Here is a 15864-nt window from a genome sequence, read left to right on the forward strand (position 1 = left end):
CAGTGCGAGGCCTGTGAACTTGGAAAACACCACCGTGTGTCTTTTCCCTCTAGGCTTGTTAGTCGGGCCTCGCACCCTTTTGCTTTAGTGCACTCTGATGTATGGGGTCCCCTGAGAACTCCTTCTATTTTTGGATATAGATATTTTGTTATTTTCATTGATGACTATTCTCGCATGACTTGGCTGTATTTGCTTCACGATCGTTCAGAGGTTTTCTCTGCTTTTCGTACTTTTCATTCTGAGGTTACAAATCAGTTTGATTGTACCCTCAAATGCTTGCGCACAGATAATGCTAGAGAATATTTCTCCACTACCCATGGGTTCCAGGATTTTCTTTCCAGTCGGGGTATTCTCCACCAGTCTTCCTGTGCTCACACCTCTCAGCAGAATGGTGTGGCTGAAAGGAAGATGCGCTCTTTACTTGATGGGGCTCGCTCTCTTCTTATTCAGATGCGAGTTCCCAAGAGCTATTGGGGTGATGTTGTTCTTACTGCATGCCACCTTGCCAACCGGCTTCCATCCTCGGTTCTTGGTGGCTCTTACCCCTTTGATGTGTTATACCCTGGTCATGACCCATTTCCTATCACCCCTAGGGTCTTTGGGTGTGTGTGTTTTGTTCACCACCTTGGTCCTGGCTTTGATAAGATGGACCCTCGGGCTGAACGATGCATCTTTCTTGGGTATTCCCGTACCCAGAAAGGTTATCACTGTTACAGTCCTCGCCTGCGTCGGTCCTTTGTGTCTGCCGATGTCACATTCTTCGAGTCTGAGTCCTACTTTGTATCTTCTCATGAGGCTCCTTCCACAGGTCCTGACTCGGACCTTCCTCTTCTCCTCCCCACCCTTCAGGCTCCTCTCCTCTCCCCTCCTGTATTAGTTCCTGAGACTATTCCTGTTTGTGATCCCTCCTCTTCACTACAGGCTCCTGAGGCTACTGAGGCTCCTCCTCCCGCTCCTCCGCAGACATATCCTCGTCGGCCGAGATCTACAGCTCATCCTCGTCGACCGAGATCTACAGCTCATCCTCGTCGACCGAGATCTACAGCTCATCCTCCTCCGCCTGCGCCATCGTCCTTGCAGCCGGAGATCACACCCCCCACATCTCAGGTACCTATCTCTTCTACTCCTACTTCAGATTCTCCCATTGCTTATCGTACTCGTTCTCACAGTACTGCTCACCCAATTTTCTCTGTTATTTCATATGATTCTCTCACCCCGATGTTTCGGAGTTTTGTTTCCTCTTTGTCCTCTGTTTCTTTGCCACAGTCTTTACCAGCTGTACTTGATCATTCGGGATGGCGTGCGGCCATGGATCTTGAGATGGAGGCCCTCCAGGCCAATAAGACATGGGAGTTAGTTCCTCTTCCTCCTGGGGCTAGACCAGTTGGTTGTCGCTGGGTTTATGCCGTCAAACACTTACCTGACGGTACTATTGAGCGCCTTAAGGCGCGGTTGGTGGCAAAAGGCTATACTCAGACCTTTGGTGTTGATTATTTAGAGACTTTTTCGCCGGTCGCTAAGATTCCGTCTGTTCGTGTTCTTCTATCTCTTGCAGTTACACATGACTGGCCTCTGCATCAGTTAGATGTCAAGAATGCCTTTTTACATGGTGAGCTTACTGAGGAGGTGTATATGGAGCAACCTCCTGGGTATGTTGCTCAGGGGGCGATGTCCTCCTCAGTATGTCGGTTGCGGAAGTCTATATACGGTCTCAAGCAGTCTCCTAGAGCCTGGTTTGGACGATTCAGTGATGCTATCATGCACTATGGCATGAAGCAATGTGCAGTTGATCACTCCGTCTTCAGTTCTCATTCCACTACTGGTTGTGTGCTATTGATAGTATATGTCGATGACATCATCATTACAGGCAGTGATTCAGAGGGGATACGCAGGTTGAAAACCTTCTTGCAGAACGAGTTTTCAACCAAAGATTTGGGTCGTCTCAGATACTTTCTTGGCATTGAGGTTGCATATTCTACTAGAGGTCTCTCCCTCTCACAGAGGAAATATGTACTAGATCTTCTTAAGGAGACAGGTCACCTTGGAGTGAAACCTGCGTCTGCTCCCATGAACCCAAATGGGAAACTTCTTCCAGAAGAAGGAGATTTATTAGATGACCCTGGCAGATATAGGAGGCTGGTGGGTAAGCTCATATATCTTACAGTCACTCGTCCAGATATATCATTTGATGTTGGCTCAGTTAGCCAACATATGAGCTCACCCCGTACTTCTCACTGGGCAGCAGTGATTCAGATTCTTCGCTACTTGAAAGAAGCACCAGGGAAAGGACTCGTATTCAAGAAGCATGGTCATACCCGGGTAGAAGGCTTCTGTGAAGCAGACTGGGCAGGATCTCCAGCAGATAGGAGATCTACCACTGGATATTGCACCTTTGTTGGTGGCAATCTAGTGTCGTGGAAAAGTAAGAAGCAGGACATTGTCTCCAAGTCGAGTGCCGAATCAGAGTATCGTGCTATGTCTCATACTAGTGGGGAGCTTATTTGGTTACGTTCTCTCCTTTCAGAGATTGGTTTCTCTTCATCTGCTCCAGCTCAGCTGTATTGTGACAATCAAGCTGCAATTCATATAGCTACCAATGCAGTCTTTCATGAGAGAACCAAGCATATAGAGGTTGATTGCCACTTCATTCGCCAAAGGATACAAAGAGGCGAGATTCATGTTTCTTTCACGAGATCTGCTGATCAGTTAGCAGATGTGTTCACAAAGCCCTTAAGCTATACAAAATTAAGTGACGTATGTAACAAGCTTGGAATGTACAATATATACATTCCAGCTTGAGGGGGAGTGTTAGAAGGTGTATTGCATAGCCTAAGGGCATAGTGGTCTTTGTATGTTCTCTTTATATATAAATACTAAAGTAAGGGGGAGTAAACCCTAACTTCTTCCTTTTCTCTCTAATCTCTTCTCCTCTCAACAATATTGTTTATAATACAACAACCTCTGATGGAACACCACGTTGTTTAAAGAAAACACTCAAGTACCATCAACCTTAAGACATACAAATCAACTCCAAGAGGCAGCATCAACAACTTGGGTTTCAGCCCTACGTCTCAATCATCATGTTTTGGATCCGGGTAATAACCCCTACTCGATAGAATTCTACAAAATTAGATACAAGCTAGGGCACAGAAAAGTAATACACTAAAAATTCAATAAGCCCCAACACAAATTATTCTCCAACAGTTTCGACATCATGATAATGATAGCCTAAACATAACAGCACATAGATGAAAAAGATACAAGTTTAACAAGACCACCTAAATTAAAACCTATCTCCTACCCCAAAACCCTAATCTCTTCCTAGAAAATCGAGAGAGAGAGAGAGAGAGAGAGAGAGAGAGAGAGAATGCATACCTCAACTCAAAGGCTCAATCTTCATACGGTTGAAATTGGTAGAATGAGTCCATATGGGAAACCCTAGTTTTTATTTCGAATAGTTACAGAGCTTATGGGGAAATGAGGTTAGGCAGATGCATTCACTGGAATCATTTCAAGATTAGGGTTTTTTCCTAGGTTAGCCAAATGCATCAAGGGAAAAAACCCTAATCTAGATATCATTCCACTCACATCGAGAATCGAGACACAAGAAAAATGAGGTTAGCCAGATGCTTATGGATCTCAAGCTTCTCCAGGCTAAGAGTAAGAAGAACCAAGGGATGATGGTGGGGCTTATATACTCCTTTATCTGAAACCCGTCACAATCCAACGGCCAAAAACACACCCATCAAGGTGGGGCCCACTCCGGCCACACTGTATAAGTTGCACATTGTTTAAGGATGTTTAAGGAGTCTTCCATGCCAAAAAAAATATTTATATAAAGACCATTATACCCTTCAATAAAATATATTCTAGTTTTTCACACTTATGGTTGGAGTAAATAAAATAACCATAGATGGAAATGTAGACACTAGATTTGGGTTAAAATTTAAATTTACTTTTTAACTCAAGTTATTGGAAGAAAAGAGCAACAACATTTTGGACGAATTCACTTTTACCGCGGCACTAAAATGGTAGTAATAATGATAATGATTAGGGGGTTGCGAAGCTGAAGGTCGCCCTTGCAAAACCACGGTGCAAGGACACCCCCCCGTTGGATCCATGTCACCAAATTGCATTTATAATGGCGTTAAAAATTTAAAAATATTCGCGTGATACAGATACAATGAGCTGGAATTTTGCAAGTTCAACTTTGTATTTCTCTAATAATACGGAGATGCCGCATTTTCCTCTTCGGTCACCACGTGTACAATATGAACTGGAGAAATGGCGCATCCAACGTAGATTTTGAATATAAATAAAGCATACCATTAACATTTTTTCTGTGTTCTCCTCTCATTCCAGCTTAAAATCTCTAACTTCTTTGAAAAAGTGAGAGAGAAGGAGAGAAATAGAGCTGAGAGGTCTAGGATTTTCAATCTCTTTCTCTTTTGCAGATGATATTGTCGGCGGACTATCGAAAAAGTTAGCCGCAAAAAAATCCATTTTCTTACTAGTTGAAGAGTTCTTCTGAATCAGGCAGTGAATCAGGCAGGTCACCTTTCCCTAGCCAGACTCTCCTCCATCCTTTTTTTTTTTTTTTTTTGAAAATGGTGAGAATTTTATTAAAAACAAAGGAGAAAAACTGCAACTGATCAGAGATGAGCAAAAGAAAAGAAAAAGATTAAGGAGGGAGCTCATCAAAGATCTCCATGCTCAATCTAGTAACTCATGAGCGGGCAAGGCGATCCGCCTCCTCCAACATTTTTTTTATTTCGCTGATGTAAAGGATTTGTGTTTATTGCTAAAGATGGCAAACAATTGAGTCTTCCTTATATGTGTTTGTATAAGCACTGATTTTAGTCTCTCTTATTCAGGGGTATTTTGGTCATTTTAAAAGAAAAACAGGAGCCTAGTTACTGTGTTTGCTAAGGAACTTGTGGTGAATACTCCAAGCCTGTAAATCTTTCAGGTGAAATGGCCTCTCTTCCTAGCTTTGCATGTATTTTTCTCTTCTTCTTCTTCTTCTTCTTCTTCTTCTTTCAATGGTTTGCATGTATTTTTCTCCTTCCTCACTTTTTTTTTCTTTTTACTTATTCTTTTTTTTTTTTTTTTTTTACTTATTCTTTTTTTTTTTTCATTGGACAGGCCCTCAGCACGACTCCATTTTTCAGTTGATTTTGAGTCTATACCTTACCTTTCATCATGTTATTTCACTTAGTATCTCGAAGAGAAATAGGGGGCATTCATCATGTAAGTACTATTTTTTCCCTCTTCACTATGCAGTTAGATTCTCCTGATTAATGCTTTTTCCATTTTTTTTGTTAAGTCTTTACATTTGCATGCTGCTTTTTCTATTAATAAACAGAGAATTTATAGGCTGGATTGCATGCACATGCTGCCTAAAAATACAGTGGGGCCCACATTGTTTGGGTGTTCCAAACCATCCATTTGCAGGGCTCTGACATAGATAAGGTGTGCCAGAAAATCTTCCCAACAGGATGATCTTAACCCTTAGATTTGTGGAGGTTTAAAATTGATGGCACATTATAGAAACCTGCAAAGATCAGACGATTAGGATTATCCTATGGAGAATTTCGGGGCACACCCAATCTACACAAGGGCCCAACAAATGAATGGTTTAGATCACTCAAACAATGTGGATCCCACTGTATTTTTGGGCCGCACATGGGTGCATGGCCGTCCACAATATAATTTCTCTAATAAACCACATATTTATCCTAGTAATAAATTTTGTTTCTTATTTTTCTTGAACTGCTTAGATCCCAGTTGAAAGTATGGGATTTGCTAGGGACCATTGGCTCACTTTTCAGCAGATTTTGTCATCATTCACGAGGTGGCTGCCTCGCTGGTCTGACATGCGACAGACCATAGTAAATCCGCTGGTCTGACATGCGACAGACCATAGTAAATCCGCGAAAGTATATATTAAAAGTCAGACTTCCTGTACATTTTTTTTTTTTCATTTTTTGGAAAACACTTCTAAAACGGGATCCCATGCTGAAAATAAAGACAGCAGTGCAAAATGACCGAAGGCTTGGTCATTTTCACATATCTTTTTTTGCATTTGTGGGGATACATGCTCTCCTTTTTTGCATTTGTCATGAAAGAGGGCCTTGTGCTTTTTTCCAAACAAGATTCCCGTTTTACTAGCAACCCACATATTTTTAAAATTTTGGATGCTATTTAGTTTACATACCATACATTGAGCTAAATAGTTCTCAAGACAGAAACATTTTGATTTGGGTTGGAAATTTCGCTGGAAATCTTGTAAAATCACATAAATGTAGGAAAACATATGTAAATGATAGAAATTTAAGACGAAAATTCAAGAAATGCTAGACTAAGTACAAAAGCACACTTGGAAACTATCAAATAAGCAAGACAAACATGTTTGACAACATTGAAAGTCTCTTAGCATGTGATGTTCCGCATATTTGATATTTCAGGACATACTACATTTCTTGTGTAATTCGAATAAATATTTCTACGTAAAGTCGTCGGCACAAAATCCTACCCACTATTTATACAAGAGAAGAGTCATTCCATCAAAGGCTTCGAATGCCTTTCCAATTAATAAAAATGTGACTTGATTCTACAATCAAATGACTATTGGTTCAATCTTCTTCTTAACAATGATTTAATAATTCGTCTAGTGTAAAGAGAGAAAATTCAGCCAAAAAAAAAAACAATGTAAGAGAATATCTTCTTCCAAGCAGCGTCCATTAAATGTCTCAGCGTACACCATCGAAACAAGGAAACATGGAATAAAGAGATGGGAAGACTAAGTAACAAACTACTCGAAGGTAAAAGAAGAAACAGTACAATATATGTTAAGATCCTGTGATTCTTCTCCTTTTCTATTTATACACTTCAGTTTTGGTAGTTGTTGATCAATCGTCTATAACCGTTTTGTCACTTTAACATAACAACATATGAGTTTTCTGATTCAATCGCTCGCTAACTGTTGTCCAAGCATTTGAATAACTCACATGTCCCAATTCTTTAGTAGTTGGGGCATCCAAATAGTGCCCATGTCATGCCTACTTCGAACAACAGGCAGTTAATGGCATTCGAATTTTGAATCGAATTGCTAGTAGTCAGTGTGTGTTCAAATAGTGTGCAATATTTAAGACATTGCCTCATGATTCTAGGCGATGAATCATATCCAAACATCTTAGTCGATGCCTAATCAAAGCAGAAAGCCTTGATGTTGCGTGCACTTAAGTTTTGAATTTTGAACTATGGGATGCAAAGAAATGCGTACACTAAATTTTATTTTTATAAATATATTTATGTAACACATAAATATATCACTAATATACTTAAGAGTTTTGGTTTCAATATGCATTTTGGTTTCGGTTATGTCGATGGGGATGTTAAAAAAAAAAAAAACCCCATTTCGGTCATTTTGGGTCGGTAACTCTTGCCTCAAAGACTCTATTTTCAATTAAGGAATGGCCCTTTATGTTCCCATTTTCTCTTTTAAGTATGAGAGGCTCTTTAATTCGCTGAGACCCAATTGAATTACGAAGTTGGAATGAAGGTATTTTCCTCTTCTATTGTTGTTGTCCTTTGCATGCTGCTTTGTAGTTTAACAAACCATAATTCATCTTACGAAGTGATTACTATCTCCTTTGAAATGCTAAAACACAGATGAAATTAAATGCTGAAATGACAAAACTTAGTCGCTTTGCCAAACTGGAAGATACAAATGAAGACAAGTTGCCGCCTCTCAGATTGCAGAAACTTGCTGAAATTTTCATTAGAAGCGGCGACTACAAAACTGCTCGTAGAATGATAACCGAGGCCATCCAAGCTTTTCCGGCAATGGAAAACCTTGTTCAGATAAGACTTGTGGTTGATATACTCAATCTCCTCAACCTCAAGAAGGAGAGAGATCCAAGCAGCTGGTATTTCATGTTACATCTCTTACCTTCCGACGATGAAGCAACCATACGAGGCCAATTTCAGCTTCTGACCTTCATACTCGATCCCCTCAAGAACAATTTCCCAGGCACTGAATTAGCCCTAAAATTGGCTAATAGTGCAATGAATTTGCTTTGTAGTCGAGAAAAAACTGCCCAATTCGACCCAAGGACGAATACAAATGATCAGAACCGTGGCAATGATGTTTCGATTGAGCGATTTTCAGAAAGTCTTGGAGACAGATCCAGGAAATCGTCTGAACTACAAATAATTTCGAAGGGTTCGACATCGAAGAGGGTTAGAGATTCAGATGGTGGTGGGGATGGTGATTTGCCTCTGATGAGGTCCAAGAAGATAAACACGTCGAATGCTTCAGGATCCAAAGACACTTCCAAATTCGAAATACACCCTACTTTAGAAATTATTCCAGTTGATCAACGCAAGGGTAAAGAAGTTTGCCAAATTCTTGAAAATATGGCAGTTGATCAACATAAGGGAAATGAGGTTAGGCAAACGCTTATGGATGTGAAGGCTCTCCATGCTAAGAATCTCACTACTCAGATCATGACAGCCGTGCCTCAAGTTCCACATTACCGTCCGCTAGCAAACTACGGAAATGAGATTCGACGAGGAATGATGGTGGGGCTTTACTTCGCTTTTCTTAATATCTCGAATAAAATCCGAAACTTGAAGCCTGAAAGCTTTTGGTCTGAATTAGATGGACTCAAAAAGCAATTGTCTGAATTAGAACGTATGGGTTACAATGTTGAGAAGCTTCGAGAACACATGAATACCCTTCGAGGAATTATGGAAAGGGACAGAGTTCCTAAAGAAGAGGTGGCGGAGTTGGAAACAGAAGCTAGGGCTCAAGAGAGTAAAGTGCGAGATGCCGAAGCTAAAGTTTCAGCTTTGTCAACTCATATCTGTGAGTTGAGGTCAGAAGTTGAAAAGTCGAAGGGGCAGATCACATCGACACAACGGCTTATAACTAACTGGAAATCCAAAATTGAAAAGATTCGCGAGCAGATAATGAAGGAAAAGGAACGGTTTAATAACCTGGAGTCTGAATTTGCTGCTGTCGCTCAGTCCCTGTGGTAATGAAACTGCTGTTTGAAGAATTTGGAGAGGATGGCGAATTTTCATGGATTTATTTTCTGCAGGTATTAATATTTTAATACCCTTTATAACTTTCTATGCTATGGTTATGTTTATTTGATTTGAATAATAAAGTTGGTATTTCCCTCCAAATTCAATATTTTTGGGCATTTGCAATCATCAAAATCATAAGACACTAATTATGACTATACATATATCATCCGCTACTCTGTTTGGGGTCCAACCCGGCCAGAGTGGGTGGGCTTATTCGGGACCATACTGGGGCGATGAGAGTGGCTTACTCTAACAAGGTTGAGCTCATGTCGATAAGAGCTACTGATAGAAGTGTGGGCCAACCTTCCCTCGAGCTGCAAATCATTGAAGGTGACTCCAAGAATGTCATCTAGTCACTAAGAAATTGAGTTTATTTTTTTTTTCATCTAGTCACTATGAAACTCAGATAGGATTGGAGATTTGGACTGCCTTTGAGAAGGTGACTCCAAGAATGTCATCTAAGTGTGGACCAACCTTCCCTGTTTGAATACATCTTTACCACTCTTGAAAAAAATGCTCCATTTGGGATCTCCTCATTTTGTTCAACCAGATCTCTATCTCTTTCCATGCCTTTTATTCACTTAATTATAGAGCTCAACCCTGCTTCCTCCTTTGCAGTAAGCCAGTGAAGGTTTCAGCTTTCTTATTTCCTTCTATTCTTCCTCCAATTTTTGCAAAAGAGCAAAATATCCAGGAATCAAATACTCACTTGCATACTAAGACACTAACAGAGGATCCAGTAAAGGAGATCCTTTAGAAGTTTGATTTCAAGCTCTCCTATAGAGTTCTGATTCTTCTGAAAGATGGGATATGGTGCCAAAACCTGTGAGTTCATTCCCACAACTCTGGAAAAGAAACTTCAACCCCAATGTTGATTTTCCTTCTAAAAAATCTTTTCAATCCACAAACCTGACCAAGTACACAACTCCTGTGCCTTCATCCACGGTACGCTTTTCATTGATATCCACAGTATCATACTCTCTTCTTCCCCAACTTAGATCATAACTCCATCTCATATTCGAGTTTTTTCAGATTACCACAGCACCATTTTTTATTCTGTAGATGTTGTACCGGTAAATGCTGCTTGCAATTGCAGACAAGGTTAAGGACTAGATGTGGGAACCAAAAAAAAAAAAAAAACTAGACTATTTCAGTCTAGTTTTTTTTTTTTTGAATGGTTATTTTCGGTGTTGAATCTCCTAAATTTCCATAATCCATAGGCACACAAGCTTCCTATACCGGATACTGCAGTATGGGATCATATGGTGTGACAATAGACCGCGAGCACCAGAGTGTGCAAGTTCAGTTAAGCCAAAAATGGTGAATGTTATATTTCAGTGGAGGAAAATAAGCCTATGACAAGCACATCCAGAGAAAAAAACATATGATTTTAAGATACATGTATGAGCTGCATGACAAACATGAAATCCACTATAACTAAGGGAAATACACATGGGATGAGATGTGCATCTTATCTCTAAATACAACGGAAAAACAAAATGAAGAATCACATTTCTTTTGCACATAGAACCAGCCAGCTATTCCTGTCATCATAAACTGGTTAGAAAACCTAGCCACCACATGCAAGGAGAGAATGGAGAAAGGAAACAACACAAGTTAGAAACCCTAGTCACCGCATGCATGAAGAGAATGGAGAAAGGAAACAATGAAAAGCACCATTTTCACCTTTCCACTTTTCTTGAGAACATGCTTAAAGGGGAAAAAAAACTAAATAACCTCCCTCACAAGTTTTTATTTTTCCTCAAATCTTTTCTCAGAAAGAAATACCAAATAAATGCCAAGTATCGATCACCACTCCCCATACCATTCATTTTTCTCTGTCTCTAGTGTAAGCGAGCTTAGAAAAGAAAACCAAAATGCACAGTATCCTTCAAAACATAGATTCTAACATGGTGATTCTGAATTCCCTAATATCACTGATTCAACATGGGATCGGCTCCAGCCACATCATTGCTACCGGCATACCTTATGGGCTTGCACAATTTCGTTCAGAACAAGGATTCAAACATGGTGACTCTGAATTCCTAACATAACTGATTCAACATGGGATCTGGTTCCAGCTACAACGTGCCTACTGCAAACTCAGCTGATGAGTGATAGAGTGTATCACAGCATACCTCACAGGAATTCTACATAGACCTCCCGTATATGATGCACAAATGATATTTCTTAAAATCAACTCGCATTCTATAGACCTTCCAAAAAACAAACCTCATATACAAGTACTTGCCATCTATCATGGGATCTAAATTGTACATAAAACCGTCAACATAGAGAGATCGAAGAAAGAAACAATTTGAAACAGTCATCAACAATCTCCTCGCCTGTAAATCAACTAGTATACACAATTCATCTAAGTCTAAGGTTGACAAAAGCAATGCCAATGTAAGTTGCTGGAACTTCAACCGACATTAGATATAGCAATCATGCCCAAGTGCAACTGCAGAACCTCCAGAGTTCTATTGTTACTTGTTAGTGACACGATTTTATGGAAGTAGTGGAGTGCCAAAAGAAAAAAGGGCGGCCCAGTGCACCAGGCTCCCACCATTGCGGGGTCTGGGGAGGGCTAGATGTGCGCACCCTTACCCCTGCTTTGCAGAGAGGCTGTTTCCGTGACTCGAACCCGTGACCACTAGGTCACAATGGAGCAACCTTACCACTGCGCCAAAATATAAAATATAAATAATGAGATAATAGATGCAAATCTGGTGTTATGCATTAATGCAAAACCAGCGCCAATATAAACATAAAACTCCATCGAGACCATTGGTTGTGCAGCAGGTCCTACTCTTCCAACAGTTTGGTTGTCCTCCACTCACGCGTAATCACTGACTCAATAACATTGACAAGCATTGCAAGTCCTTCGTCATTGGCTATGCAATTTTATCAAGGTAGTTGTCGCATGCTAACGTTTCATTTGTCCAAGAACATAGAAGCCAACATTTGCAAGATGGAAGGTAAATGATTTTGTAACTCTATACAAACTCTTGAAATGAAGACATCCGTAAAAAGGTGGGGGTGGCACCAATTGAGAAGAAGATGAGAGAGCACCGCTTAAGATGGTTTGGGCATATCCAACATAGGCCTTTGGATGCTCCGGTGAGAAGAAGTGACTCGTGCCAAGTTGATGGAGTAAAAAGAGGTAGGGGCAGACCGAAAACAACTTGGGTAGAAACAGTGAGGAAAGACTTGAGAGCTAGGAACATAACAGAGAACATGACCTTGGATAGGAGAGATTGGAAGAAAATGATTCATGTAGAGGAACCCAACTAGTGTCAAGATTAGACTTAGTCAATTTGAGCCGGGTAGCTCCTTTCACCTCCTTCATGAAAGTTTTCTAAAGGATTCATTAGCCGAACCCAACTAATTTGGGACAAAGGCTTTGTTGAGTTGAGTTGAGCTGAGCATATAAACTCTTGAAATCACCTAGTATAGTGTACATAGCAGAAATTTGAAGACCGAACCTATGACCAAGGTTTTAAATTTCGGTTTCCGTTTCGGTCGACACAAAAACAGAAACATTTTGGTTTCGGTGTATTTTGGTTTCGGTGGAAATCCTACAAAATCACGGAAACATATGGAAACATGTGCAAATGATGAAATTTTTTAATCTTTAAACAAAACATATGCAACTGATGAAATTTTGAGAGATCCTAGAATAAATATAAATACATACTTAATCTTTAACCATTACATAAGCAACAAAACCATCCATAATGGCTTAATCACATTGAACACTTAGCGACATGTGTTGTCGTGCATGTTTAGAACACTAAAGTCAATGAAGAAGTACAACGTAATGAAGTATAAGAAAGTGCAATGACCAGTTTCCCCTCTAAGGACCCCAACTCTAAGTCAATACCACATAGAGTTGCGAGGTATTAATGGTCTCATGCCGATATGACATTCCATGCATAAGATACGGTTACTTTGTTGTGTAGTTCAGCGATGTTGCCTACCAAATATCATTCTCTACATTAATGAAATGAAATGAAATGCAAATGCAAATAATAACATCTCTCCGTCATTTCGGTCGAATTTTGGGAATTTCAATCAAATTTTGGTCAAATTTCAAGAATTTTGGTCAAAATTTGGGGAATTAATGATGTGATGGAAAATCATGTAGATTTCTTTTCGGTGGGGATGGAAATGGAAATATTTTGGCCATTTAGGAATATTTTCGGGGAAATTTAAACCATGCCAATGACTCAATTAGAAGAAGCTTAAACCATGCCTACGACTCAGTTAGAAGAAGCTTTCGTTCATTTTTTTTTTTAAATGCCTTGGATTTTATTTAAAAAAACAAACCACAACCGAACCAGTCATGGGAACAAAGAAACAAGAACAATGAAAGCGATATACAAGGACACGAGCCCTCCTAAGGAGGTAGAAAATCAAAGACCTCTAGACCTGCCGTGGACACTCCTTCACGAGCTAATCGATTCGCCTCTCCATTTGCCGACCTCCTGATATGTTGGAAACGAATCAAGTGGCCCTCCAGCCAGTCTATGATCTCATCAAGGAGCTTTGAGAATCACAATGGATGGGGAGAACTACCGTCCAACCATCTGATAACATTGAGGGAATATCCCTCAACTACGAGATTATCCATCTCTTCTTTTTTTCTTCGAAGGGCAAGAGATTATCCATCTCTATTCCCACCAAAAGTATTCAATTACAAATGCACATAGATTCATGGAATTAGAATGTTTATCACACTGCATCGTACAAAACAAATGTAACGCAAAACTGAAATAATGAAACATCATAGTGTTTATGATACAACAAACTCTGATGGGACACCACACTGTTTAAAATACAAAAAACTCGAGCATTATCAGCCTTAAGACATACAAATCAACTCCAAGTGGTACCATCTACAACTTGGCTTTCAGCCCTATGTCTCAATCATCATGTTTTGGATCGGGGTTATTACCCGTAATGGATAGAATACAAAATCAGATGCAAACTAGGGCACAGAAAAGTAATATACTAAAAATTCAATAACCCGCAAAGTTTTATAGCCAACACAAATTATTCTCCAACAGTTTCAACATCATGATAATGATAGCCTAAACATAACAGCACATAGATAAACACCATAATCCTTTAATATCGCTAAAATTCAGATACAAGTTTAACTAGACCACATAAATTAAAACCAATCTTCTACCTCAATCCAATTAAAAAAGCTGCTATTTCTTCGCGCTTGTGTTTCCTCCATCCCCACTGGAACCAGCTTGCGCAGCTTTCTTTGCCATCTTTTCTTGAAGCGCCTTGGCATCTCTGTGCATCAAACAAAATCGATCCAACTGAATAACCAAATTAAACCATCCTAATCATTCAAAAGACCCAATTCATATAAGGAGTCAATGTACCAAACTAAACCCATAAAATCGATCCGACTAAATAACCGAATTAAACCATCCTAATCATTCAAAAGATCCAATTCATATAGAGAGTCCATATACCAAACAAAACCCATAAAATCGATCTGACTAAATAACCGAACTAAACCATTCTAATCATTCAAAAGACCCAATTCATATAAAGGGTCAATATGCCAAACAAAACCCATACACTCGATCCGACTAAATAACTGAATTAAACCATCCTAATCATTCAAAAGACCCAATTCATATAAAGAGTCAATATACCAAACAAAACCCATAAAATCGATCAGACTATATAACCGAATTAAATCGTCCTAATCATTCAAAAGATCCAATTCATATAAAGAGTCAACATACCAAACAAAACCCATAAAATCGATCCGACTAAAAAACCAAATTAAACCATCCTAAGTATTCAAAAGATCCAATTCATATAAAGAGTCAATATACCAAACAAAAGCCATAAAATCGATCCAACTAAATAACCGAATTAAACCGTCCTAAGCATTCAAAAGATCCAATTCATATAAAGAGTCAACATACCAAACAAAAACCATAAAATCGATCCGACTAAATAACCGAATTAAACCGTCCTAAGCATTCAAAAGATCCAATTCATATAGAGAGTCAATATACCAAACAAAATCCACAAAATCGATCCGACTAAATAACCGAATTAAACCGTCCTAAGCATTCAAAAGATCCAATTCATATAAAGAGTCAATATACCAAACAAAACCCATAAACTCGATCCGACTAAATAACCGAATTAAACTGTCCTAAGCATTCAAAAGACCCAATTCATATAAAGAGTCAATATGCCAAACAAAACCCAGAAAAAACAGACCTCTCTCTGCGTTGTTCAGGAGTCAATCCATCATCTTTAAGCTTGCCTTGGTTCTTCCTGCCATGTGCCCTTTCACGATCTTTATCTCTCTGATTACCGCGTACTAACAATTAAGGTTAAACTGCATCAAAGTGCGTGATTGAATAAACCCTAAAAAAGGAAAAGAAACGCTAAACCTAGATGAAAATAAAAACAAGATTTAAGGATATGGGTCATTCTCGAACTGCAAGAAGAACGGTGGGAAGAAACCCTCTGAACATAAAACAGGAACCAACCATGAGAAACTAGGGCAAGGGCTAAAAAGAAACATAGGGAAAAAAATAACAGAAAAAGAGAGAGAGAGAGAGAGAGAGAGATTGAAATTTTTCTAGTGGTGGAGAAAGGAAGACCTGATCGGGAATTCGAGATCTAGATCTTCTCTACCGGTTAGCAAAGTCTTCGAACGGGAATAGACTAGGCCGAATTCTCTGGACTATCAAGGGCTAAAATAAGGATAGTAGGATAAAG

At 39.4% G+C, this 15864-nt stretch overlaps 2 protein-coding genes across 2 annotated transcripts; one reads left to right on the forward strand and one right to left on the reverse strand.

Annotated features, from left to right (window-relative positions):
• The first annotated feature begins 5142 nt into the window (after positions 1 to 5142).
• Positions 5143 to 9186, forward strand: LOC143861088 (uncharacterized). The gene is made up of 2 exons (XM_077371985.1): positions 5143 to 5250; positions 7675 to 9186. Exons 1-2 carry the CDS (start codon positions 5203 to 5205, stop codon positions 9043 to 9045), a joined length of 1419 nt encoding a protein of 472 aa, XP_077228100.1. The 5' UTR covers positions 5143 to 5202; the 3' UTR covers positions 9046 to 9186.
• A 4910-nt stretch (positions 9187 to 14096) lies between these two features.
• LOC143860715 (uncharacterized) lies at positions 14097 to 15864 on the reverse strand. The gene is made up of 4 exons (XM_077371509.1): positions 15747 to 15864; positions 15567 to 15609; positions 15358 to 15457; positions 14097 to 14403 (listed from the first exon to the last, which is right to left on the reverse strand). The coding sequence occupies exons 2-4, from the start codon at positions 15571 to 15573 to the stop codon at positions 14313 to 14315; spliced, it is 198 nt and encodes a 65-aa protein (XP_077227624.1). The 5' UTR covers positions 15574 to 15609; positions 15747 to 15864; the 3' UTR covers positions 14097 to 14312.

The sequence above is a fragment of the Tasmannia lanceolata genome, unplaced genomic scaffold, assembly GCF_043159265.1.
Source record: "Tasmannia lanceolata isolate RefF3 unplaced genomic scaffold, GAP_Taslan_0.1 ptg000037l, whole genome shotgun sequence".
Lineage (NCBI taxonomy): Eukaryota > Viridiplantae > Streptophyta > Magnoliopsida > Canellales > Winteraceae > Tasmannia > Tasmannia lanceolata.

What these genes read in the sequence shown, in the direction of transcription:
- LOC143861088 (XM_077371985.1), top strand. Translation starts at nt 5,203, where the DNA reads ATGTTATTTCACTTAGTATCTCGAAGAGAAATAGGGGGCATTCATCAT. An exon ending in AAATAGGGGGCATTCATCAT is followed by an intron (nt 5,251 to 7,674) that starts GTAAGTACTATT and finishes GCTAAAACACAG; the next exon opens with ATGAAATTAAATGCTGAAAT.
- LOC143860715 (XM_077371509.1), bottom strand. An exon ending in CCTGAACAACGCAGAGAGAG is followed by an intron (nt 14,404 to 15,357) that starts GTCTGTTTTTTC and finishes TTTGATGCACAG; the next exon opens with AGATGCCAAGGCGCTTCAAG.